The sequence below is a fragment of the Mustela nigripes genome, chromosome 17 (assembly GCF_022355385.1).
Source record: "Mustela nigripes isolate SB6536 chromosome 17, MUSNIG.SB6536, whole genome shotgun sequence".
In the NCBI taxonomy this organism is placed as follows: Eukaryota; Metazoa; Chordata; class Mammalia; order Carnivora; family Mustelidae; genus Mustela; species Mustela nigripes.
This window is the reverse complement of record NC_081573.1, coordinates 55,398,950-55,424,834: the sequence shown is the minus strand read 5'-3', so window position 1 is coordinate 55,424,834 and position 25,885 is coordinate 55,398,950. Positions and strand designations below refer to the sequence as shown.

General features: G+C 53.1%; 1 protein-coding gene across 1 annotated transcript in view; it reads left to right on the top strand.

The window, feature by feature from the left end:
• MBTPS1 (membrane bound transcription factor peptidase, site 1) overlaps window positions 1-24,926 on the top strand; it is a 50,821-nt gene extending 25,895 nt beyond the window's left edge. Inside the window, exons 10-23 of the mRNA XM_059383324.1 lie at window positions 478-629; window positions 3,424-3,585; window positions 6,079-6,223; window positions 9,512-9,694; window positions 10,271-10,443; window positions 11,620-11,735; window positions 12,249-12,405; window positions 13,013-13,137; window positions 13,805-13,882; window positions 16,126-16,266; window positions 18,073-18,204; window positions 19,248-19,374; window positions 22,431-22,561; window positions 24,135-24,926. Of these exons, the coding sequence (XP_059239307.1) occupies window positions 478-629; window positions 3,424-3,585; window positions 6,079-6,223; window positions 9,512-9,694; window positions 10,271-10,443; window positions 11,620-11,735; window positions 12,249-12,405; window positions 13,013-13,137; window positions 13,805-13,882; window positions 16,126-16,266; window positions 18,073-18,204; window positions 19,248-19,374; window positions 22,431-22,561; window positions 24,135-24,331 (2,019 nt within the window). The 3' untranslated portion in view covers window positions 24,332-24,926. The remainder of the gene's footprint in view (window positions 1-477; window positions 630-3,423; window positions 3,586-6,078; window positions 6,224-9,511; window positions 9,695-10,270; window positions 10,444-11,619; window positions 11,736-12,248; window positions 12,406-13,012; window positions 13,138-13,804; window positions 13,883-16,125; window positions 16,267-18,072; window positions 18,205-19,247; window positions 19,375-22,430; window positions 22,562-24,134) is intronic.
• The last annotated feature ends 959 nt before the right edge of the window (window positions 24,927-25,885 follow it).

Genomic DNA, 25,885 nt, shown 5'->3' with positions numbered 1-25,885 from the left:
GACCGACTGACCGACCGACCGACCGACTGACCGACCGACCGACCGACCGACTGACCGACCGACCGACCGACTGACCGACCGACCGACCGACTGACTGACTGAAATCTCCAGCTGTGTTGTGTCATCCTTTCCCTTAAAGAAACACTTTTCCTTAATTTTTAATTCTAATTTTCTGATATTTTTAATGTAATTCTAACGCATACATTCCTTAGAGCAATCTGCAGGTTTTGGTCTTTTAGATACTCACCTTCAGTCGCTTTGTGGTGTTACGCTTACACTGGCTATTATAAAGCACACCCAAAATAATTTCATTTTGTACACGGCCATTTAAGCGTGAGTTCTAGCGCAGTGAATTTCAGATAAAACCAGTGCGTGGCTAAGGTTACGTCGTGTGGAAATACCCATGGCTGCTCCGAACTGCGGTAGCCGCGTGCCGGTGCTGTGCTTTGGGGGAAACCAAGCTTCTCTCCTCCGTAGGAACTCCCGGGAGGCTATGGCCGTGTGAAGCCCGATATCGTCACCTATGGTGCTGGAGTGAGGGGCTCCGGTGTGAAGGGGGGCTGCCGGGCCCTGTCAGGGACCAGCGTGGCTTCTCCGGTGGTCGCCGGCGCCGTCACCTTGCTGGTAAGGTGAGTGCCGCTCAGCAGAGAGGATGTGGTGCCCGCAGACCGGGACCTGGGTCCTTCTTGTCCCAAGCCAGGCAGGAGGGTCGAGGAGCGTGCCGGGAACCTCGCTCCCTCCCTCTCTCTCCGCGTCTCCACCCCGTCCTGTGTGCGGGGGGATTTGCGGGTGTGAGCACTCGCTGACTCCGGCTGGAAAGCACTGTGTGAGGGCACGGCACCTGATGCAGTTCCAGCATCTGCTTTTGTTCCAGTTGGTTTATGGTAAATACCTCAAAAAAAAAAATTATTTATTTGAGCTGGGGGGAGAGGCAGAGGGAGAAGAAAAGAGGAAATCCTAAGCAGGTTCCATGCTTGGCCCAGAGCCTGACCCGGGCCTTGTTCTCAGGACCCTGAGATGATGACCTGAGCCGAAATCACAGGGCAGGGGCTTAACCAGCTGAGCCACCCACGGGCCCCTTAAAGAGTCAGTTGTTTAAGGGCTGCTTTCAGCTTGGGTCATGATCTCAGGGTCCTGCATTGAGCCCCGTGTCCTCAGGCTCCCTGCTCCGCCAGGAGTCTCCCCCTCCCTCTGACCACCCCCCCAGTTCATGCGTGTGCACACGTGCGCTCTTTCTGTCTCTCAAATAAAGCTTTTTAAATAAGAAGGGGTTATAGTTCACGGCAATAGTGAGGAAGGTATGGGATTCGCCATGGACCCTGTGCCTCCATTTTATTTTTTTTAACATGCCCATTTCGTGCTGTAGTTGTTAAGTCCGAACAAGTGTGTATATCAGGCAGGGCACAACAAGTCTGATGTTTTCCTTCCTTCCCTTAGGGAGTCCCCTTTCATTTCCCTAGGGAGTCCCCTTTCTTCATTTCCCTAGGGAGTCCCCTTTCCATGTGCTCCGTTAGCCGAGGAGCTGCGGTCAGGCCGCGGGACGGACCGTCTCTGTGTAATTGATCAGTCCGTCTCGTCGAATCCCTCGTACGCTTGGAACAGAGCTTGGTGACTGGCCCTTACTTCTGCAGAGAGTGAAGTTGGAAGATGTTCTCAGAGGCAGTTGGCCAGAAGTGACGCTCACGGGCTGTGACTTAGTCAGATGGGCTGTGTGCCTCAGTCCGAAGGTTACAGAGAGGTCTTTGGAGTTCGTGCTCGTTTGGTGTTTTCCCCCCAAACGCTCTCTACTGGGGTGAGGTGTCGGTTGAGCTTTTGTGTTGGACTCACATAAACCTGTGTAGTGGAAAGTTAATGTAGTCCGTGTTAATTTTAAAAGTAAGAGGGAAATGATAGTAAATGTTTTTATATTTGAAGTTCTTTTTTAAAGCAAGTAAGTTTATGTTGATTTTAGCTTCTGAGACCTGGGCTGTTTTTTAATTAGAATCTTTGATAAAGGCAGCTGTCTATCCTGGTCTTCCTTTTCCCATTCTTCCCTTAGTGTTCAGAGCCATAGTCCGGAAAATGCGGACCCTGGCTGGGGTGGTCTCTGGAGCAGAACCCTGTCTTTTTTCTTCCATTCATTTTCCTGACCCCATGTTCCGTGTGGAGAGGCGGCGGCCAGGGCCGGCAGACCGTGGAGTCGCCTGGCGCACGCAGGCTTTCCTACTTGGTGTGGGGAGCACGCTCGACTAGGGTTCAGCTATGCCGTTGCTTACGGGCACAGAGACCCTGGCTCCTTCCTCGCCGACTGTGACTGCGGGCCAGACTGAGGCTCGGCTGCACTCCTGAGCCCAGCGGACCTCCCCTCATCGGGCGATCGGGGAGGAGAGGAGGCTTTCGTTGCCAGGAGCTTCTTTAAGTACAGCTGCTTCCGGTGTCATGGAAGGCTTTGACCTTCCTGTCTCTCTGCAGCTCAGAAGTGTGCCCAGGCGAGTCTGCTCGCCTCCAGCCTGGCAGCCCTCCCGAGGAGGCTGGGCCTGGCCTTTGGTCTGGCCTGTCAGCGCGGGGGTGGGCGTGTGCGGCTGCGGCCGAGCTCCTGGCAGCTCTTCAGGTCTCCGTCCCGCTGGACCACCTCAGCCTCCCCTGACACCGGATGGCCCACCTGGATGAGTAGAAATCCCGTGCACCCTTCCAAGACCAGCCGCCCTCATAGATTCTTGGGAGCTGTGCAGAGTCTGTTTCTCTTTTTCGTTTTCTGGGTTTTGTTCCCCACGTTGGGGGGTTGACACTAGTATTGATGATTTGTGAGCATAGAGAAACTGCGTGTTCGTGCTGGCGTTCTCCAGCGCCGATGGCACCCGCGCATCCCCGGCCTCCTGGCCAGGTAGAGCCGTGTGTTCGTTTGTCCGGTGCGTTCTGATGACACTGCGGCCCAGGTGTGCGTGCTGTTGGGCCTTCCCCGCCGGGAGGCGGCGCAGCAGACAGAGGCCGTGGGTGTCACTTGGCCCTGTGGCTCCTGCCTGTCCCACCTGGAGGTCCTCTGCGGCTCCGTCTGGTGTCCGCTCCTTCTTCTACAGGTGCTGTCGCGGCTGGTCCACTTCCTTCTGCCAGCCGGCTTCCCTTCCCCTCAGGAGCCAGGCGCTCTGACCTCTTCTGCCTTCTGTCGCCTCTGTGGTCTGTTGAGTCAGTGTCGCTGGGAAAGTAAGTGTTTCTGATAGACTCAGTACAAATAGGCAGAAGCTCCCTGAGTACGTGGCTAAGAAGTCGTCCTGAGACAGGTGCAGAAATGACACGTTCGTTCTCAACCCGCATGGGCTTGACCGAAGCAGCCCCCAGGAGATGTGACGCCAGATCCGAGGTCACAGGTCTGCACGTCCACTGGGATAGCCCGATTTTCCTCCTTCTGCCGAGAGGTAATGAGCAAATCTGTGATTTTCTGTCCAGCACAGTGCAGAAGCGCGAACTGGTGAACCCGGCCAGCATGAAGCAGGCGCTCATTGCGTCTGCCCGGAGGCTTCCTGGCGTGAATATGTTTGAGCAGGGCCACGGCAAGCTGGATCTCCTCAGGGCCTATCAGATCCTCAACAGCTACAAGCCGCAGGCCAGGTTGGTACGCTTCCTCTGCATTGGCCTCCCTCCCGCCCTGGGCTCTGAGGGTGGGGCCCCCACTCCCTGCGCGGGATCCTGGCCTCGGGGCTGGAGCTGGACACTGATCACACTGCGCTGGACCCTCAGGGAGGGCGGACGCCGCTGCTATGGGGACGCTGCAGCTAGAGCAGGGTTCAGCTCACATTTTGCTGCATGGAACACATGTAGCTTAAGATACTGACTTGGTTTCTTTTTACTCTTTTTTTTTTGGTTAAAGATTTATTTTGGAGAGAGTCCTCAAGCAGACTCCCTGCTAAGCACGGAGCCCAGCGTAGGGCTCGATTCTAGGACCCTGAGTGCATGACCTGAGCTGAAATCAAGAGTTGGTCGCTTAACCGACTGAGCCACGCAAGGCGCCCCGGAGCTTTTTTTTTAAAATAATCTTAGGTTTGCAGAAATTTGCAAAGGTAGTGTTGCTGTTGTCACATACCCTTTACCCAGCTTCCCCGACGCCAGCACCTTTGCTGACTGTACTTGAACGTGTGGAACCAGCCAGGGAGCACCGACACTGCTGTGATGAAGCCGTAGGCTTGGCTCACAGGTGCCTGGGCCCCGGTGCGCTGCGCCCACCCGGCTGGGATCCAGGCCTGTGCTCTTGCCCTGCCTTACCAGGCCCTCCAGCCTGTCGCAGCTCATCTGTCTTTTGCTGTCGCTCGTGACCACGACTCGTTTGGGAGTGCTGGTTACTTACGTAGTGGGTAGTAAGTAGACTGACTCTCGATGTGAGTTTACCTGATACCTCTCATGAGGTGCATCCGTCGTGAAACACAGATGTCCTGACTGGAGTGCAGGGTCTGTGTCTCGTTCTCTTTGGCTGTGCGGCACGTGACCCTGCTGTGCCCCGAGGTCTCCAGCTTGCTTCTCGGCTCCCACGCATGCCTCTGTGGTGCTCCCTGGTGCTTCGCTGCCTCCCCCCACCGCCCTGCTCATTTTTGATCCAGTTTTAGTTTGTGTCTCTTTGTGGACCCCCCCCACATAGAGGTGCACAGGGAAGCCCCCCCCCATTCCTGCTCCCACTGCCCCATCTCCCCACCCGGTCCCCACCCACCCCGTGTGAGTACCAGTCTCATTAGTTTGGGGTTTATCCTTCTTGTGTTTCTTTTTGCACAAATGAGCAGATACACGTGCACGTTCCTCCGTTAAGAACAACATCACTGCACGTGTTTTTTTGCTTCTTGCTTTTTTCACTTAACGGCATCCTGGAAATCACTCCATGTCAGCTCGCCGAGCTCTCTCCTTTGCAGCAGCGTGGTGTGGACGGGCCTTGTCTCTTCAGCAGCTTCCTTCTCTGTGGGCGTTTGGATGACTCGCGGCGCCTGCTGATGGCAGCCTGCCTATGGCAGCCTGCCGCCGGGAGTGCCGCCGCGCCCGCGCACTGTGGCTGCACGGGGGGGGGGGGGGGGGGGGTCCTGGGGGGGGGCAGGGCCGGGGTGGCCGGGTCCACGGTAAGACGGTGCAGGGGTTTGTTAGGTCCCGCCCTGCTCCCCCCACAGAAGGGTTGTGCCTGGTGGCAGGCCTCAGCCACACGCGTGTGCGGGCCTGCTTCACCCCCGCTACAGGACGCCGTCCGTGCTTAACCAGCGACTAGTCTGATAGTCTGATGGGGGACAGAGCAGCACTCCGCACTGTTTTCCTTCGTGTCTGGTTCTGAGCCAGGTGGCGCACTTTGTACTGAAGGGCTATTTCTATCCCTTTCTTGGGAAGCGTCTGCTTATTCTTTTTGTTTTCCTGTGTGGTTTTGTTCCTCAGTTTTGAAGACTTCTTTACAGAACAGGGTCACCGAGCCTCTGTCAGCAATACGCACTGCAGATCTTTCTCTCTGTGTGTCGGTTTTTTGACTTGGCGTGAAGTGTTTGTTGTGTTCAGTGTGTTTTTCCAGTAGTCACATTTGTTAGGTTCTTGCTGGTGTTGCCAGCCTGGATTTTGAGTCACAGAAAGCTTTTCTCTGCACGAAAGTACACGGAATTCACCCACGTTTTCTTCTAATTTGTGTTTGCGTCCTTTTATATCCTCAAGTTTCTCTGGTGCGTGTGGAGCTTATTCTTGTGTCCGAGTGAAACAGGGATCTTACTGTGTCTTTGCCACACGGCCACCCATCTGTGAGCTCCCGTTCCAAAACGTCTGTCTTTGCCCCATGGATGTGACGTGCCATCCTTCGAGACTCTGGGTCCTGGGTATTCCCTGGGGGTGGTTCTGTGCCAGCCAGGGCCTCCAGAGTTCCAGAATCGTGGAAGGAAAGAGGTGTTTCCCGCTCACCGTGCCACGCACGAGCAGTCTGGGCAGGCTGGCCTGGTGGCTTCTGAGCGTAGGGAGTGTTGCAAAGTAGGTCCTTGGGTGTCAGCCCAGGGCGGCCCTATGAGCAGCTGTCCTGGGCTCGGGTCCCCACACAGATGCGCTTCTGCAGCTGTAGTGCCTTTTTGTCCTTCTCTGACCCAGTGTTCTTTGTTTCAGCCTGAGCCCCAGCTACATCGATCTGACCGAGTGTCCCTACATGTGGCCATACTGCTCCCAGCCCATCTATTATGGAGGGATGCCGACGATCGTCAACATCACCATCCTCAACGGCATGGGCGTCACAGGAAGGATTGTAGATAAGGTGACACTGCTCTCGGGCTTGTGGTGAACTCAGACATGGCCCAGCCTTTGTGCTTTAGTCTCCCTCTCTCGCCTGTTAAAGCAGGGCAGGTTTCCTCCTATCCTGGGTGCTAGGGTGTGGAAGCTGTGGTTTCTTTTCTCGAGTCTGAAACTGATAAGCTCAGAATAAACTAATGGAGCCAACTTGGTACTTCTTGACTTTGGCATCTCAAACTTGGCTCCCGAATGGACTAATTTTATTTGACTCTTCATTATATGATTTCCCACCTGTAATTAAGTGGCCACCTGTCATTACTGTATTCTTGAGTGAGCACGAATGGGCCCTCTGGTTGGAAAGGGGTGTTCTTGTTTTTAGTCTTGTTTTTGTAAATTTTCTTTTACTTTCTGCATAAGCGTTATCATGATAGTAAAGGACTGGGAAAGGAGAGCAGGGAAATCACTTTCAGCCCCCAGCACACTCACGTGACCACTGTTGGCAAAGTACTCTTTTCCAGCCTTTATCTCCAGGATGTGTTTTTGTTCTCTGTAAGGCCCAAGTTCAGTCTCGTCTTCTCCACTCTCATTATGTTGTCAGATGTAACTCCACACAGTCCGGGGTGCTTGCTGACAGCTATTTGATATTACAGAGCAGTGCTAAATCATAATTTACCTACTGTTGTTGTTTTTTAATCCAAAACCCTTCTTTTAGCCTTCAGGGAACAAGCTGTTCTTTTCAAGATAGTTGCAATGAGTGTACAAACACGGGCGTTTGCAGTGCAGGTTTACATCATCCAGACATTAAGTTAAAAGAGATTTCTACTTTGTTGTCCGTAAAAGACAAAACAGAACTCTGTTCACACTCAGGCCCTCGTCCTCCGTCGGTGGAGTATCTCCACTGAGCACCGATCTGAGTGTCCTTCCTTAGGGTGTGATTTGAAATATTGTCCTCAGAGCTCAGAAACTTGCCAGTGGTTTCCGTATCACACTTCTTCACAGTATGAATTCTTTTTTTTTTTTTAAAGATTTTATTTATTTATTTGACAGAGAGAAATCACAAGTAGGCAGAGAGGCAGGCAGAGAGAGAGAGAGGGAAGCAGGCTCTCCGCTGAGCAGAGAGCCCGATGTGGGACTCGATCCCAGGACTCTGAGATCATGACCTGAGCCGAAGGCAGCGGCTTAACCCACTGAGCCACCCAGGCGCCCAACACAGTATGAATTCTTGATGTCACATCTGTCCACACGCAGAGGCTGCAGCTGGGACAGCTTCGTGTCACATTAGCTGCCGGGGCCCTCTGGGAAATGGCCCGCATCCGGGGCTTGGACAGCTGGGGGTTTCTGGCTGTAAATGTCTCACTGAGCATCTTTGCATACGTGGTTTCCTTTTCTTTTGAAGTACATTTTTAACGTAAACTCCCTGGATTGGAATCCCAAGTCAGAGAGCATGGATGTTACTGTGGCCCTTGGTACATGCTACTGAACTCTGGCCAGGAGTTGGGTCTGCGACGCTGCTGTCAGCAGACCTGCCCGCGCTCTGCAGAGGGCTCCGTTGTCCGCACGGTTCGGGACAGCTCTTAATTTTAATTCCATGAGGCTGTTAAAAATCGACATAAAATCCACATACCATAAAATGCAGCCTTTTAAAGCAAGTGATTCAGGAGCTCCTAGCATATTCACAACTATCGATGTTCTGTAATTCCTGAACATTCTCATCGCCAGAAAAGGAAACGCCCCGATAGCAGTCGCTCCCCATTCTCCCTCCTCCCAGCCCTGGGCAGCTCCTGAGGGCCTTTTGTCTCTGCAGCTGCTTCTTGTCCTACGGGACAGCCCGTACGCAGGGGGTCATGCCTGGTGTGGCCCGTCGTGACTGGCCTTCCGCGCAGCGTGTCTTCATGGTTCATCTGCGTCCTAGCTTGTTGGTGCTTCGTTCCTCTTTGGAGCTGAGTGATACCTGTTGTGGGGTTGAGCCACGTTTGTGTGTGCATCAGTTGGTGGATGTTTGGTTTGTTTGAAGGTGGTTCATCTTTTAACATTAAATTCAGAGGGGAGAAAATGCGTGTTTTGCTTCTGAGGTCTTTTCCGCTTATCTGGGAGGTGGCGCTCTCCAGGTTGGTTCCCCGATTGTACGGCCCTTGTGTGAGGTAGCTTTTCATTCCCGTGACCTGTTCTTCCTGCTGGAACTCAGGGCTTCTCTGTCTATCTGAACCTCTCTCTGTCCTAGAAGAATTAACCATCGTTGTATTATATGTAACAGTTTCTCCCAGATGAGTGTTTTTCTCTTTGACGCTAGTGGTTGTGTTATTTACATAGTTCTTTTGGGTTTTGTACAAGTTCCACACTTTGCTAATGCTTGAATTTTCATCTTTCATAATTTCTCTTGTTTCAAAAATTAGAAACTTTTCTCTCCACAGTAGGACAAAAATCTCGATTTTATTTTGTATTACTATTCCTTTTATGCTTGTAAGATGCTTACTTTTCTCTTCACTGTTGAATTCATTTGATACATGTCATAAAAGATGGATAAAAACTAACTTTTTTCTGTTGTTAACCAGTGATCCCCGGAGCATTTGTCACAAATCCCTCTCCTCTCTCGATGTTTGTGGTGCCGTATCCTACAAACACTTGTCATCTTGTTCAGATTTTTTTTTTTTTTAAATATGCTGACTTGGGGAGAATATTGCTCTCTGGCTTGGGAGGGACATGAGTAATTTAGGTTGGTTTGAAATACGGGTCCATTTTGTAGGAGCGAGTCTCTGTTTCTTCCCGATGCCTCCTCACATGCCTCCTCACATGCCTCCTCACATGCCTCCTCACATGCTCCTCACATGCTCCCCTTGGCCCGGTCGCAGGCCCCTCTCCCTCCGGGCGTCCCGCAGAGACCTGCCCGCCCGGCCACTGGCTGTGTGGTCTGAGTTTGGACCGTTAATCCACACCATTTTAGTATTTTCTTCCTATATATTGCTGTGATTCTTAGAGCATACAAATAATTGAAAATTGTTCTCAAATTGGAGAGTTTTTGTTTATTTACATTCTTTATCAGATAAAAGTTCTTTGCCAAACCATTGTCTTTTTTTTTTTTTTAAGCTTGGCAAAAAATCCTCTTTAGAATTGGAGACTGTCTCGATTAGTTGTTTCTAGACTGTTCTAACAGATGCTGTTCCAGACTTTACCTAGTCTGCCCCGGTTGTAGGTAGTTTAGGATCGGAACGTAAGTGTCCTTTGGTGCTGCTGAGTGGAGCAGGGGTCTGAGGCCAAGACGCGGAAGGCTGCAGGCGAGCGTCTCACTGAAGCCTCTGCATGTTTCTCTCCGCAGCCTGACTGGCAGCCCTACTTACCGCAGAATGGCGACAACATCGAAGTTGCTTTCTCATACTCCTCCGTGTTATGGCCGTGGTCCGGCTACCTGGCCATCTCTATCTCTGTCACCAAGAAGGCAGCTTCGTGGGAGGGCGTTGCGCAGGGCCACGTCACGGTCACCGTGGCTTCCCCGGCTGAGGTGAGAGGGTGCGTGCGGGGTGGGGGGGGCCTGCCCTTGACCTTCCACCGGCCCCTGCCAGGAAGCGGGGGGTGGTGCTGGGAGGTGCAGGCCGAGTGCCTGGGGTCTGGGATTTGAAGCCGGCTGAGGGGTGTGATGAGGCTTGCGGGCCGTGGTCGGGGCTGCCCGGGCCTGTGCAGCAGCCGGAGTTTCAGAGCCCACTCAGCAGTGAGTAGAGCTGCCTCCTGTGGTCTTGCTGAGCAACAACAGATAAGAGTATCTCGTGTAAGAGTTCAAGTTCATAATGATTGCACAAATACTCATGCTCTACAAGGGGCTGTGGAGCCAAACCTGTGTAGTCCGGTAGGTTTTAGAAACAAGGTGCCTTAAATCTTACATCTTAAATTCTGAAAGGAAGGATTTTAATGGGGTGAACTGTGACATGTGAGTGTTTCTTCCCACATTTGTCATTGGGGATGCTTGTGTTCACATTATTTGCGTTAAATTGATACATAGAAGTGATTTTTTTAAACCCAAAAGCCTGACAAGTTTCTTTTGAGCAAAAGGGGCAGTTTGAATGCCTGTTATTTATTTCAGTCGAAAAATGGTGCAGAACAGACTTCCACCGTGAAGCTCCCGATTAAGGTGAAGATAATTCCCGCTCCTCCACGGAGCAAGAGAGTTCTCTGGGACCAGTACCACAACCTCCGCTACCCGCCTGGCTACTTCCCCAGGGATAACCTGAGGATGAAGAATGACCCTCTGGACTGGTAAGCAGCCGCCAGCGGCCACGCTTATCCCCCGATCCTCCCACAGCAGGGGAGCCCGAACTTAGCACCCCCCGAGCTCGTCCTCAGTTGCTGTCTTTCCTTACTCTGCCGGGTCAGTCAGCACACCTTCTCGGTCGTGCCTTCTCAGCGTGTCCCGAGTCCTGCCCGGCCGGCCGCGGTGCCTCTGCTCCCCGCCCCGTCCACACCCAGGTCATTGTCCTTGCCTGCCTGGACGGCAGCCTCCTGGCCGGTCTCACTCTTCCCCTCAAGTCCGTTCCTCATGCAGCAGCCCTGGTAACCTTAAAAAGCAGGGATCTGAGCACTCTGGGCCTCAGACTCTCCCGACTTGTTCACATGCCAGACGCCCTGCTATGTCCTGCTCCACTGTCCAGACCCTGCCCCATGCCAGCCCTCGGCCGGCCCTCCTGGCCTGCCCTCCAGGGCAGCTGGCTTGGCTTCCTCATGGCCCGTACGCCAGGCCCACGGTGGCTCTCTGTAAGTACTGGAGTTTGGACTTAATGCTGGAAGTGGGGGAGGAGGGAGCCTTGAAAGCTGGGGGCAGGACACTCACAGGTGTGATGGGCTCTTCGTGAAGATGTCTCTGGAAGACTGGGGCCAGAGGCGGGGGAGCAGGAGTGGTGAGAAGTTGGTGGGCTAATGTAGGGGTCACGCCGTAGAGAAGACGGTTCACGCTGTGGGCAAGCTGGCTCTGGAGGGCTGCGGGGAGGCCCCGGCGCTTCCATGGGGCGCTTGGCTAGGGGCTTATGGAGAGGGCACGGTGGGAAAACGAGCGTGCTCCGGGCAGAGGGATGGGAGGTGATCCACGTCGGTGCTGCCCGGTTAATGTCACTAGGCTCTGCGCTCCCGTGCCGCGTCTGGCGGTGGCTCGCTATGCTTGGCGCCGCCAGCATGACGCTTCAGGGCAGAGCAGCTCTTGGGTCAGTGCGAGCTCATGCCGTATCGAGGTTGCCTGGCACCACCTGTTTCACGTGCCAGCCAGGAGCGCGCTGGTCTGCAGAGGCTGAGCTCCGTGTGGCCGGCGGGAGCCCCCAGGCCCCTCTGGCGGCGAGCCGCGGGGTGTGAGGCGGCTGGCGTGGGAAGCCAGCTGTGTGGCCGGCTAAGCCATCGTCACCAGCAGGGATGGGGCCATCTAGGGCAGGGTGCACTGTCTTTCAGGAACGGCGACCACATCCACACCAACTTCAGGGACATGTACCAGCACTTGAGGAGCATGGGCTACTTCGTCGAAGTCCTTGGCTCGCCTTTCACGTGCTTCGACGCGAGTCAGTATGGTGAGTCGCCGCGGGCGCCGGCCCCGTGTCCTTCCCGCCAGTGGGGAAGGACGGACCGCGGGCTGAGCGAGAGGCGGTGAGGGGGCGGGCAGGGGGCCTGCCTCCTCGGGGAGGCTGCAGCGGCCTCTGAGGCAGAGTGACACGCCTTCCCGTCCAACAGTGACAGTGGTAACCTTTGGGGAAAGGAGACACTGGCAAACTCGGGACAAGGATATTTGTGCGTTTTAGGTATTCATTTTAATTGAAAGAAATTAGCGCTGCATTTTGCTGCTTCTCCATCGAGTGACACCTGTGTACCTGGGTGTCACACACGAAGGAGTCACAGTAGGTGACTGTGCTTTGGACCCTTGTCCTCTGTTTTTAACCCCTTTTAGAGAGGTATGGGGGCCTCAGACCAAAATATTAGAAGCTGGAGCTTGAGACGCGGACGCCAGGGAAATGAGTGTGTTTTTGAAGCCACGAGTCCCACGGGTCAGAGGCACAGAGTCTCACCACCCACAATCTGTCCCTCAGGAACTCTGCTCATGGTGGACAGCGAGGAGGAGTACTTCCCTGAGGAGGTCGCCAAGCTGAGACGGGATGTGGACAATGGCCTTTCGCTCATTGTCTTCAGTGATTGGTACAACACGTCTGTCATGAGGAAAGTCAAGTTTTACGATGAAAACACAAGGTACTGATGGGAGTTGGTATTTGATAAGAAATTTGGCCTTTTGAGGATTAAATTCTGTCCAGCACGTACTTCAGAGGATTGGTGTAAAGGCGGTCCTTCCGTGGCCAGAGATGGGCTCACGCTGGGCTGGAGCAGGCTCCGTGTCCCCCACAGCGGTGCTGCCCAGTAGATTAGTTATCGATCAGGGATTCCCAGTGTTTTATGAAGGTATCATTAGAACATATTTTGAATTTTTTTCTTCAGAGTTTGTGACTTCAGCTTTAAAGACTTCTTTCTCATCTCTTCACAAACCTGCTTGTGGTCCAGGCTCTGGAGTGGTGTGTTTGTGCACACATGGTGCGTGGCGTCCAGTGTGTTTAGCTTTGGTTTTCTCTGTACGCTGGCTGAAGTGTGTATGTTGCATTGTCGCTCCAGCCCAGACGGGGTTTCAGCTGAAACCTTAGTGTGCCCAGGCTGGATCCTGGCAGCGACATTTAGTCTCATCATGAAAAGACCGAGAGTGAGTGTGAGTTTGTGTGTGTGAGTGTGTGTGTGTGTGGATGTGTGTGGGTGTGGTGGGAGAGCGGTTGCAACCCCTCACAGCCCGAGCCCCCTGTTTGTTCCCTAGGCAGTGGTGGATGCCGGACACCGGAGGGGCGAATGTCCCTGCTCTGAACGAACTTCTCTCCGTCTGGAACATGGGGTTCAGCGATGGCCTATACGAAGGGGATTTTACTTTAGCAAACCATGACAGTAAGGTTTCGTTTATTCTTTAAAAGGGCCCATGATCTCAGGATGCGAGAGCATAAGCCACATGTCTCTGAAGACACGGTTTCCGAGGGAGAGGATGGTGTGATTCCCGAAGAAGCGGGGTCTGTAGGCAGAACGGGTCATTGTCTTCAAAGAGGACACCTGCAGTAGAGCTGTCACTTTATCCAGATTCTTCAAGTGAGAGTCTTGTCTGCGAGTGTTCCTGATCTTGGTGCCACTGGTCAGGTTCTTGACCGCACTGACGTGTGTTCCTGGAGGGGGAAGCCCTCAGGGGTCCCTGATTTATAAAATTCTGTTCAGGAAATCACTTTGCACGTCTCTCTGGAGAAGTTTCCCCGCGGGTTAGTTTTGGTAACTCATCTCTAGAACAGTACCCTGAGCATTACGGTTACCCCCGCTCGTCCTGACTGAACGCCTGGACTTCCAAATTCTAGCCCGAGACCTCACGTTAGTAGCATTTTTTCAGCTTGAATTGGGGGTTAAACCTGTCATTTAAATGTGAACAGGCGGAAGCAGCAGCCTCTTAGAATTAAAAACAATGTTCGAGAAACCGTTCGACATAAAGACTGCACTTGAGGCGAACGCGTAGCTGTTGATACGGCGTGCCCGTCCCTGCCTTTCCCTAACTCCGGTCCCGCTCTCTCCCCAGTGTATTACGCGTCAGGGTGCAGCATCGCTAAGTTTCCAGAAGATGGCATAGTGATAACACAGACTTTTAAAGACCAAGGTAAGGAAAGCTATTTTAGTTTCTTTCCTTTTTTTAAAATAAGCATTTTATTTGCATATAATTCACGTTGACTTTAAAAAAAAATTTTTTTTCCCACATTTACTCTTTTGAGTTGTATAATTCTGTGACTTTCGTATTCACAGAGATGTACAGGCATCGCTATTATCTGCTTCCAGAACATTTTCATTATCCTCTATCTCTTAGCAGTTTTGTGTTTTTAAAAACCTTATTGTAATATTTTTTGTATGCTACCTGCTTTAGGCAGGACTTCCGGATGGTGGCTCTGGGGGCTACAGAGATCGTGAATTTGAATAGTTGTAGGCGCTGATCACTGCAAGATAAATAGAACTCTTTCAGGAGGGCAGCTGTTGAATATGTGTGACTTTTTAACAACCTTCAAAGTTGCTTAAAATTTGTTACTATCTGTGAATTGTTCTGTCTCTGTGATTGCCAGATCACTAAAATTTTAGAAAACTGCTGACCATGTTTTAAAGTTCTTAGCTGTGTGAAGAATATTAATTACGGAGTCATCTTTTAAAATTCTCTTAAGAATTTGAAGGTCAGCGGGACACTTGGCTGGCTCAGTCGGGGGAGCAGCGGCTCTTGATCTGGGGCTCGGGAGTTCAGCTCCACGCTGGATATAGAGATGACTTAACATCTTAAGAAGAAGGGGAAAAAAAGGAATTTGAAGGAAAGAAAGTTCTTCCCTTGCAGTTTTGCTGCTAATGAAGGTCGCTATTACCTATAATTCGAAGTTAGGGACAGTTTCTTTGGTTAAAAATGACAAGGAATTTCCCTGTCATCCGTTTGCATCTATACAATAGAATGTATTTTTTAAATTATCTAGAGTGATTTTTCCTCCCTTCATCAAGGCAAGGTCAGTCAATAAATAGATCTGTGTTCATAAGATTGAATTTTAACTTCAGGCACATCAATGATTCTGTGTTCCCAGTTGCTAGGCAGAGTTTACCATGGGCTGGTGATTCTTTCTGGAATCTGTTTCTTCCAGGGCAGCGTGGTTTCTGGTGCGGGTGTGAGAGTAGTGGTGTGCGTTACTGGCTTGTCGCTGCCTGGTTTTGGGGCGGGAGGGTGGGGGGAATCACTGTAGATTTCAGGGTGTGTGTTTTGCTGTTCTGGTGGTGAAAATAAAAATTAATTACCTTGAAGTGCTTTCTAAGGGGCTTTTTATTTCCAAGTAGCCTGTAAGTTGAATAATCTTTTGGGTATGAAATAAGAATGTTGAAATCTGAGTTATACTGAATCAGGGGGGACCCTTTGTCAGAAAGAAACAAACTCTGACTTACCACGAGGCCGCATGGCAACGCAGTACACACCTGCCCCGTTCATCTGTTTTCCTGCTCTGTCTTTCCCTCCAACAAAGAGAATCTTGTTTTCTCTTCCAGTTAGTTCCTTGTGGGATTATCCACAGAGACCAAGATATGCCGTATTTTTATAGCCACAGACTGGTTTTAGGTGTCACCAGCACGGTAAACACCACGCAGAAGGTGTGCGTCTGTGCGGTGCAGAGGGACGTTTTGGCTTCAGGGCTAGCCTTGTAGGGTGTGCAGTGATGTCCCGGGCACTTGCTGCCCCTAGCCCGGATGCGTTTTTGACTTCTTGGTTCATTGGCCACTGCAAACTGTGAAATCTGATTGGGAGAGGTAAGAAGGCTCTGCTGTTGGAACATTTGTAATTGTGAGACGGATATAACAAGTGCCTTCAGTCTGAATTTAAGTAGGTGGGCATCTGCTCTAAAAATCAATTATCTTTGTCCTTGCTTTTACTAATGAAATGCAAAACCTAGGAATATGTAACTGAAGCCATAGAGGTACCTCTGTGTGCCGAGGGCTGCCTGGCCAGTGACCCCTTGTGAATGCAGCCCCAGGACGTAGGCCTTTTGTCAGAATCAGAGGGGACATAAATGTGTGTTTTCAGGATTACGAATACTGTGTTCCACCGTTGCAAGTGAAGGTGTGTGAGGATGGCATGGAGATGTGTATACACATAGAAGTGAGTTTCGCTGAAACCACATGAGTGGCACTAAAGATGTTTTCCTGTTGTAAAAGTTCGCGCTGTTGAGATTATTAGATTTTGCTATGATTTTTATCTTTTTCATTCTTTATTTTTTTCATTGTGTGCATTAAATGTCAAGTAGCGATTGGAAAATCATTTCATTCCTCAACAACAACAACAAAATAATTCATTCCTCAGCTTTTTTTTTTGTTGTTGTGATATTATTTTAGGATTGGAGGTTTTGAAGCAGGAGACAGCAGTTGTTGAAAACGTGCCCATTTTGGGACTCTATCAGATTCCCACTGAGGGCGGAGGTCGCATCGTGCTGTATGGAGACTCCAACTGCCTGGACGACAGTCACCGACAGAGGGGTAAGGACCGGGGGTGCGGCCGTGAAGCAGCGTGGGCTTCCTGACGGGCGGCCAAACCTTTTGTCCCCCTGGGCCGTGGAAAGGCACCGATAAGGGGCTGGGAGATGTGGGGGCATGCACGCCTGGTGCGGCCGGGCAGCTCCCAGCTGCCTTGGTGATGGGGCTCGCTCGCTGGGTGTCTAAGTCTGGACACGCAGAGTGAGCTGAACTCACGTGTGTGGGCTGTGCTGCCTTCCCTGCCGCGCTGGGACCGTGGTCTGTCCGCGGAGAGGCTCTCTGCCTGGTTCTGCCTGCCCCGCCTGCTGCGCCCCCGCCCGCCCCCGGGGTCTGTGCATCCCAGGCGCTGCGCGTGTGGTGCCCTTCCCAGGTCGGACCCACTCTTCCGGAGGGCCAGCGCCTGGCTCTCCTCCCAGACTTGGGATTTGGCCGTTGGGAGCCTTCATTAGTTGGGGCGTTCGGTACCCTCCTCAGTTTGGGGAACTGGCGAGGAGGGCCTGGTCCTTGGCATTCGTCCGCTTTTTCGGTATCCGTGCATCCTCCACATTGGGGGTTTCGAGCCTGGACGCAGACTGTTTATTTCTCGCTGGGAAGGAGGAAACGGGAGGTGAAAGCGTTGCGTGTCTTGGCCTGGTGAGGTGCCGACACAGCCAGGTCTGAAGCTCGCCTTCGGGCTCCCCGGATGACAGGGCTGGGGAGGAGGCCGGAGCCTCACGTTTGCAAATAGGAGCCCTGCTGGAGCAGAGGGCCGAGCCCCTGGAGCGTGAGCTGAGTGTGCGTGCATCTCTGAGTGAAGTTGAGCTTGACTGAATTCCTAGCATTTTGTGTAAATCTTTTAGAATATGGTTGATCTTTTTAAAAAAGGTTAAAGTCACAGTTGAAAGAAGATTAATGTTTTATTTCCGTAGAGATTTCCTTTTAAGACTGGAGATCTGGTAAGAGTCTTTATTAAAATTTTAAATGCCTGAGAGGACTGTCCTGGTTCAAAGTCTGCTGGCGGCCGTGCTTCTCGCACGCAGCCAGAGGGCCCTTGAGGGAGCAAAGCTCCTGCTGGCCCCTCGCCTGTCAGTGGCCTGTACGGCCCCTGCTGGTGGCACCGGGTCTGCGGTGGCAGGCGTGGGCCGAACCTGCGTGGAGGCAGTGGGGCCCGGTTTCCAGACACCACATTGTCTCCGTGTCCTGACCCACGGACCCTTGTGTGGGCCTGTGATGAGCCGTGGGCCGCAGCCCAGCGCCTGGACTCCCTGCTGGGTCCCTCAGAATGACTGCTTCCTGTTCCCGTGTGCTGTGTGTGGGGCCCAGTGGCCCAGATTACTAGACTCTGCCCTTGTGTTGACCTTGAACTCACTTCCAGTGGCGTGCACTCAGTGGTTTCTGCTCACCCCTCAAAGTGTAGATCCCGATAGTTCCCCCAGGACAGCCTCCGGGAACGGGCAGCAGCTTTGGTGCCCTGTTCTTCTGAGCAATTCTTTGCTCAGCAGGTGTCATGTGGTCCGGCCATCCCTGGGTGGGATTTCTGTCCTCTTGGTGAGGGGCCCAGAGTCAGGTGGCACTTGGGCAGCCTGTCTAGCCCAGTGCCCAGTGGCACTGACCCACGTGAGCCCCGGGGCTAGGAGTGAAGCCCACGGTCAGGTCCTGTCCATCGTGCTGGTGTTTGTGGGCTGGCGCTGACTGCAGAGGGTGTGGGCTTCTCAGGAATAGGTGACCTCCTCTTGTCCTGTTTCTCCTCACTTGGGGGGCTTTTAATTTCCTATAGGCATTCCTTGAAAACACTCTAATCCCTAAACGGCATGCCCATTGAACCCACAGACTGCTTTTGGCTCCTTGATGCACTCCTTCAGTACACGTCTTACGGGGTGACCCCTCCCAGCCTCAGTCATTCTGGGAACCGGCAGCGCCCTCCCAGCGGAGCCGGCTCCGCCACTCCAGAGAGGATGGAAGGTGAGTGTGCGTGGGCCATCATGCCTGCGAGGGACAGAGCCAGGAGGTGAGCCCCCGGCTGTCGCCAGCATTTGCAGGCAGCTTGTTGTGGGGACAGAAAGGCTGCAAACGCCGAGGTTCTCGCGTGTCCCCAAGTCAGCACGTATCACGCCCTCTCAGATGGAGCCGTGGCGCGTCCCCAAGTCAGCATGTATCACGCCCTCTCAGATGGAGCCGTGGCTCCTGGGGTTCTGTGGGGAGAAGGGCCAGCGTTCCTGGGCACTCACTGAGTGCCAGGTACATGGATCACCTGCCCCGGGCCTCTCAGAGCTCTGGGAGAATAGATGAAGAGACAGGAGTTGAGAGATATAACTGGTCGAGGTCACTGGCTGGTGAGCCGCAGCGACCTGTGGCCTTGCCCACTGTGTGTCGGACACGGCTGGCCTATGTGCGCACCAGGCCGGAGTGTTCAGGTCCTCACCGCTGGGACCACCGAAAGCATAGCGTGAGCTGCAGATATAATTGTAAATCTTCCAGTGGCCGCGCTAAAAAAGTAAAAGGTAAAGGGCGAAATTCATTTTAGTGAAGTTCTTTGGCCCATTATACCAAAACCGTTGGAACGTGACACGCCATTTCAGGTGCTTAGTACCCACACACACGGCTACAGTACTGGACAGCACAAGTCTGAGAAATAGAAGAAATTTTGAAATTTAAAGATGCACATTTTTTTTGTTTTGCCTGAGAAGTAAACACTCCAAAAGAGAAAGCTTTTCTTCCAGAAGCATTCCTACAGGTGTGTGGAAGTGTGGTCAGTGAAGGTCGCCCAGCCACGGCCTTGCGAGTGGCGTGGCCACTTGAAAGGGAGTGGCCCTTCTGCTCTGTTCACTTGCCGTGAGCAGTGAGCACGCGTCCCCTGGGGGCACTGGTCATCGTCTGGGAGCCAGGTTACTAGGGTACGTGGTGGGCCTGTTGGCAGGCAGACAGACAGGCTAAGGCTCCCAGTTGTCTCCTGGCGTCTTCCTAACAACCGTGGTTTTGTGTCGCTGGTGTTGCTGCCGCCCCAGGGAACCACCTGCACCGGTACTCCAAGGTCCTTGAGGCCCGTTTGGGAGGCCCGGAGCCTCGGGCTCTGCCGGCCTGTCCGCACCTGTCGTGGGCCAAGCCACAGCCTCTAAACGAGACGGCTCCCAGGTTAGTGCTTTCCTGTGCTTTTCCACTCCTTCTGCGGGGTTTGTGATTCATTACTCTTTTTTTATAAGAGAGGATGGAATTTTACTGACATCATTATCGAATCATCCGATCTTCTAGCTTGCCATTTGTGATGTTATTTAATTGGCGAGCCCCCATATCGACCTTTACAGTTACACTGTCTGGTGGTGTCCTGCCTGACTAAGGAAGCGCTTTGGGTAATTAGCATTGTGTTAGGTTTGCTTGATTCTTGCTTAAAAAGCTGAGGTCTGACAGTGCTGTCACTTGAACAGAAGCTCTGACTTTTCTGGTTTGGGGTTCGAGAGGCGAGTGTTCCCTGTTTGTGGTGTGGATTCTGAAATGCTGACAGGTTCTTCTGTCAGTCCAGGGGGCCGAGACTGCTCGGGGGAGGTGTGCGTTCCCGCTTGGGGCCTGGCCTGGAGTACGTGTCCGCGCCCTTCCCCTAGTCCCTGTCGCCCCCGCGTGTGGCGCCCGGACACTGCAGGTCTGCCTGCTGCTTCGTCTCACGGACGCCTTCGGCTCCTTCTCTGCTCCCTTCGCTTTCAGAAGCCACAGCGAGGGTTACTCCTGCTGTTTCTCTCTGGGCGCCGCAGCCCACTGAGCACGCTGCTTCCCTTGTTTTCTGCCCTCACTCCTCCTCCCTGTTTCTGGACAGAAGAATGGGGGCTTGTCCTGATTTGGGGTCCTGGCACAGTGAGGCGGGACCTGTGTCCCAGCCAGCTGGGGGGTGGTCTTCCCACGCCTCTCCTTCGCGCAGTGCTGCGGGCAGCCGTCCGCCTCACCGGCAGCACGGCGCCTGCCTCCTGGCCGCCGGGGCTCCCCCTGCCACGCTGCCCACTTAGCTTGGGTCTTTGTGTGTACAGGCTTTGGTGGGCTGGGGCTAGGGGTGGCAGGGGACAGAGGACCACTGTCGACGCAGTGATCCGCTGGGAGGAAGAGGCCCGGACGTCGTGAACAGACTGCTCAGTGCACCAGTCGCGGACCGTGTGTCCTCTGGAGAACACGCTCGGCAGAAGACAGTGGGATTGTGCAGTGTTCACGTCATCTTCTCTTCAGCTTGTTTCTGCCGGAAACTTTAATTACAGAGTCGTTTTCCATTCTAGTTAATATCCTGTCATTTAAACATTTCTGATAAGATTCCATTTTTACATCCATTTTTTCATAACCTCCCATTATTGTAGCATTCAGGCCACACTTTGTTCCAGCTGTCGTCAGCAGTTCCTAGTCAGGGGACAGCCCGTGTTGGCCAGAATTGCCGAAGCCCAGTTTCTCCCCCCGTGCTGCTGCAGACTCAGAAGCAGACAAGGCTGTCCTGTGTCCTTAGGTGCGCCCACGCCGGGCCTCTGGCTGCCACCAGCCAGTCGTCATGGACGCCGTGCAGCGCCTGGGGTTGGCGTCCGCCAGCACTCCCGGGAATTGCTTCTTAACCGCCCATCAGGCTCCCCCTTATCTCACATGAAACATTTTGCTGAAAATTATTTTCAGTCCCCAGAGATCTACATCTGGGTCTCAGTTCTGGAGCTGAGAGATCTGAGACCACGTCAGATGGCTCTAGACAGCCCTGGAAAGGGCTGGTGTCCGTTAGTCCAGTGCTGAGCACGAGTTTCTGTCTGTTTCTGAAATGACCCCTTTCTGAGTTTCATTGTTGGGCACCGGGTGTCTTAGAGCAGTTGCAGGAATGTCACACTCGAGAGGAACCTGTGGGCCGGGTGACCCCTCTGTCCTTGTGTTGGAGGACCACAATGCAGTGTGCTGTTTTCCACCGTTGTTCAACTAGAAGGTGCCATCGCCAGATAATTACATTCCAGAGCCGGATCTCATGTCAGAATACAGCACAGCCCGCATCTGTTCAGCCACAGGGTCCTATCTGGTCTGGATTCTATAACTTGACCTTGTCGGTTTGATTTTCAGAGGATGGAACCTCAACGGTAAAGTCCAGTCCTGTGAGGCAGGAGAGGTTGTCATGCTCACTGGTATTTTCCAAGCAGCTACCCAGCTGCAGGAAGCTGAGAGGAGCTTCTGCCTTCCCTGTGCATCAAGCACCTTCCCAGACTCGGGCTCCCCTGGCGCCCCTTCACCCAGGTGCCCAGAGAGTGGAGTTTGTTTTTTTTTGCCTCAGTTAGCCGAAGTACAAGGCCAGCTATTTGCTTCCAAGAGTGTAAGAAGTAGAAAAACAGGGAGCTCGTAATCAGCAGACACACTGTATTCCTTTCTCCTGAGTTGGCCAGAGCAGTCTTCATGTGGCCCCCTGGCAGCCCGCTGCTCTAATCGGGGCGCCCCCCCACCCCTGCCAGCTTGCTGCTGCTCTGTGTAGCGTGTCAGCCTCTCTGTGCATCAGGTATGACCCCAAAATGTTGCTGGGTCTCAGCATCAGGAATGAGACTAGCTGTGCAGCTACCATAGTGAGGCCAGCGTTGACAGAGTAGACATGTCGCCCTTCTTCCTCGTCCTGGTCCAGCGGGCAAGGCCGACGTGCATTCCCACGGTTGGCTCTTCTTGATGGCTCCGCCATTGTGTGTCTGCCTCATCCTCCCTTGTGGTGACATCTTTGAGGACAGAGGCTGGCTGGTTCCTGGCACCCATGGAGCCTCCTAGGCCGCGCTGATCTGGGTTCCTCGGAAAGCAAGCTCTGCTGGCTGTGCTGCCCCCTGGCAGAGACGTCCACGCACCTTCCCGCCAGCCCTGCCAGCTCCCACCAATCTGGAGCCCTGGTTTCAGCTTCTGGCTTCAGACTCCTTTCAGAGGTTCATGGGTGGTTTCCTCTCCCACTGCGCGACGAAGTGTCCAGTTGAAGCAGAGGCAGACTGTTGGGGGCCTATTAGGAACCCAGTAGGCCACGTACAGACTCGATTTGACATTTCTGTCTTGGGACCTGGGAGCTGTCAGTAGTGTGCTATGCAGTTGGGCTTAGGTCGGTGTCGGTGGGACATGGCTTCACTTTTCTCCTTAAATCCATTCTTACTTCTCAGGTATTGGCTATGCTTCGTAAGCTAGTGCGACTGCTTATTTTCACTCTGTTTTGATCTGTTTACATGAAGTAATCTTTGGAAACACCAGAAGCTGCTCTCCATTGACCTGGACAAAGTGGTATTACCCAACTTCCGATCGAACCGCCCTCAAGTGAGGCCGTTGTCTCCCGGAGAGAGCGGTGCCTGGGACATTCCCGGAGGTCAGTTCTTAGGGGCTTCGGTGTGCTAGACCCTACTTGCTTTGTTCTGGTTCCCCCCAACCCCCTCAAGGCGAGCCAGGTAGGCCTGCTTTCGCCTTCCTGGGAGCATCTGGTCTGTGCTTTCTTTTTTTTTAGAAGATATTATTTATTTCTTTGACAGACACACTGACAGAGAAAGATCACAAGTAGGCAGAGAGAGAAGCAGGCTCCCTGCTGAGCAAAGAGCCTGATGCAGGGCTCGATCCCAGGACCCTGAGATCATGACCTGGAGATCATGACCTGAGCCAAAGGCAGCTGCTTAACCCACTGAGCCACCCAGGCGCCCCCGTGCTTTCTCTGTGGTATGAATCAGCACGGCCAGAAGTGGGCCTCAGGGATTACATACTGTGTTCCCTTCAGAACTTTCTACCGTGATTTTCAAATTCAGAAAAACAAAGTTCTTTTGTGATAGCCAGGTGTTACACCTGAAATTGTTCCTGTAGAGTAATTTGCACACTCTTGTCGAAGTTCTGCAGGCAAATGTGTCTGACGCGGGGAACACCTCTGTCTTTGGGTGGTTTGGGTCCCGGCCAGTGGCTGAGCCACGCTGGCCTCCAAACCCTCAGCCTAGAGGTCTCTGCTGATTCTCCGTTCTGGCCCACCTGGGCTGGGATGCTCCCCTGAAAGCGTGTTTCTGCCTCTCAGCTGATCTGATTGTGCCCCCTCATCCCAAGTGACAGAACGTCCCCTCCACGGGCAGTGGCTTTTGGCCTGACTAGACCATTTGGGACAGGTCATCTTTTACCTGGAGCGACCAGGATCCAGTCATTCCAGCAAAGCATGGCAGCAGGTTTTTTTTTTTTTTTTTTTTTTTTTTTTTCTGGAGAGCTCTGTGCTCTTTCGAGAGGTTATAGCTCCCCGTGGGATTCCTGGTTCCAGGAACTGGCGCCGTGGCCCATGTGTTCCAACCCCGGGGGCCTTGTGTGGTGACGCCCAGCTCCTGAGGGCCTTGCCTGCAGTCAGGCGGTGTACCGATGGTGGTTCATTCTGGAACCAAGCGTCCTCCAGGTGCCACTCTTGACTTCTGACCGCATGTCCCGTCTGTGGTCGGCTTTCCCAGGAGGGTCGGGGTGTGGCCAGCCATCCTTCCGCGCCGCCTGGCCTCCCTCCCCGTCCTCCCACTCAGCCAATCTGACAGCAGCGTCTCCTGCCCAGTGTCCAGACTCCTCCGCCTTCCCGTGCTCTTAGAGGAACCGGAAGCAGCTCTTTGCATCCCTTTGTGTAGGTTGTGTATGACAGAAGAAGGGTCAGTCCTGGGCTTTGTCTAAGGTGGGCATAGGGAGAGGAAGGAGCAAAAACCTCACCTCAGGACACCTGCCCACCCCCCACCTCCACTCCCAAGGCTGCTAATCTGAGAATCTCTCATTTGTTCTCTGCACATGACCTGCGTCCCTTCACCTAAGGTTTCAAAATTCCGTTTGCCCCATGAGCCTCGCTGATGCATTTCGTTTCGTTTCTGACGCGTCTGCCTCCGCGGCAGAGGCGGTGGCTGGACGCTCGGGTGCCCCTGACCGTTACCGCTGTGCTCTTGCAGGGATCATGCCCGGTCGCTACAACCAGGAGGTGGGCCAGACCATCCCTGTGTTTGCCTTCCTGGGAGCCATGGTGGTCCTGGCCTTCTTCGTGGTACAAATCAACAAGGCCAGGAGCCGGCCGAAGCGCAGGAAGCCCAGGGTGAAGCGCCCCCAGCTCGTGCAGCAGGCCCACCCGCCGAAGACGCCTTCCGTGTGACCCCAGACCCGCTGGCCCTGAGAGCCAAAGAGAGCCTTCGAGGACGGCCGTGAGGGGCAGCCCACCGGGAAGGGGTCATGTCTCCAGCCGTGGTCTCGTACAGTCTGTCCTCAGCGGGCCTCCCGGGGGCCTGCAGGCGGGGCGGGTGGGTCAGTCTCCGGGGAGACCCCCGGAGGGGCCTCGGGCACGCTGGCTGGGGGCCCCCGACCCGCGCGGGTGCGCCGCCTTACACCAGCGGAAGCTCTGACCAAGCTGAACTGTGCTCATCAAAGGCTATTTTCTATATTTATTGTTGGGAAAAGTCACTTTAAAGACTTGAGCTATTTGGAAGCAAAGCTATTTTTTTTGTCAGTGGAATGTGGTTTTTTTACTATGACATCATGAGAAATAACACAGATTCCGTGATCTCCTTTTTGATGAAAGGACAGACAGAGATTTGAAGGAAATTTGCACAGATCTGTGAAACATAGACCTTTGCTTTATTTTTCTAAGTATCAACTGCCATCATGTTTTGTAACTCGGGGTCTTGATTTCACCATTGTCGGTGAAGAAAATTTTCAATAAATATGCATTACCTGTATGAAGCTGAAAAGAAGGTGTGACAGGCTCTTCTTCTACCTGCCCCGGTTCTCCCTGATGACACCTGGAACAGGGTCCCCGTCAGCCTGCTGGGCGGCAGGGGGAGGTGGGGTGGAGGGTGTGGTTTGAGCTCTAATTCACGTCCCATAAACTTCTCCGATGTGTCCCATTTGGTGGTTTTCAGTATATTCACAAGGTTGTGTAATTATCACTCTTGTGATTCCAGAACTACTTCTTCACCCCCAAAACAGGCTGTCCCATCAGGAAGTCTAGCTGTGTCCGTTCCCTTCCAACCCACGGCAGCCCCTCCTGTACCCGGCTATATCTGGCCCGAACATTTCACGCGCGTGGAATCACATGATGCGTGGCCCATTTTTTTTTCCGTGTACACGTTTGTAAGACGCACTCGTGTGGTGGCTTCGGGCACCGGCGTGGCGTGCGGATGGGCTCGCCTTGTATATCTGTTCCTCCGTCGGTAGACGCTGGGACTCTTCTACTTTTTAGCTCCTTGGAGAACTGACGCGAAGAATGTTTGTGTACAAGTTTCTGCGCGGACATCAGTTTTCATCTCTGTTGCATGTAAATACCCAGGAGTAAGATCTTAGAGCACCACGTTTACTTTCCTGAGGAACTGCTAAGCTTTTCCTATTCAAAGCAAGGGTGCCATTATGAGTTCCCAGGAGCGGGCTCCGAGGGTCCCAGCCTCTCTGCGCCCTCACCCAGGCCCCTGACCACACCGTCCTTCTAGCACAACGTGGGTGTCAAGTGCTGTCTTCGTTGTGGTTGGGATTTGCATTTTCCTAAAGACGAATGATGTTGAACACCTTTTCCTGTTTGTGGGCCATCTGTATGTCTTCTCTAGAGACGGGTCTGTCTGGAGTTAGTTTGTAATTGGGTTTTTCTTATCACGGTGTGAGTAAGACTTGTTTTTGTATTCTAGGTGCAAGTTCCTTATCAGGTATGTGAATTGCAAAT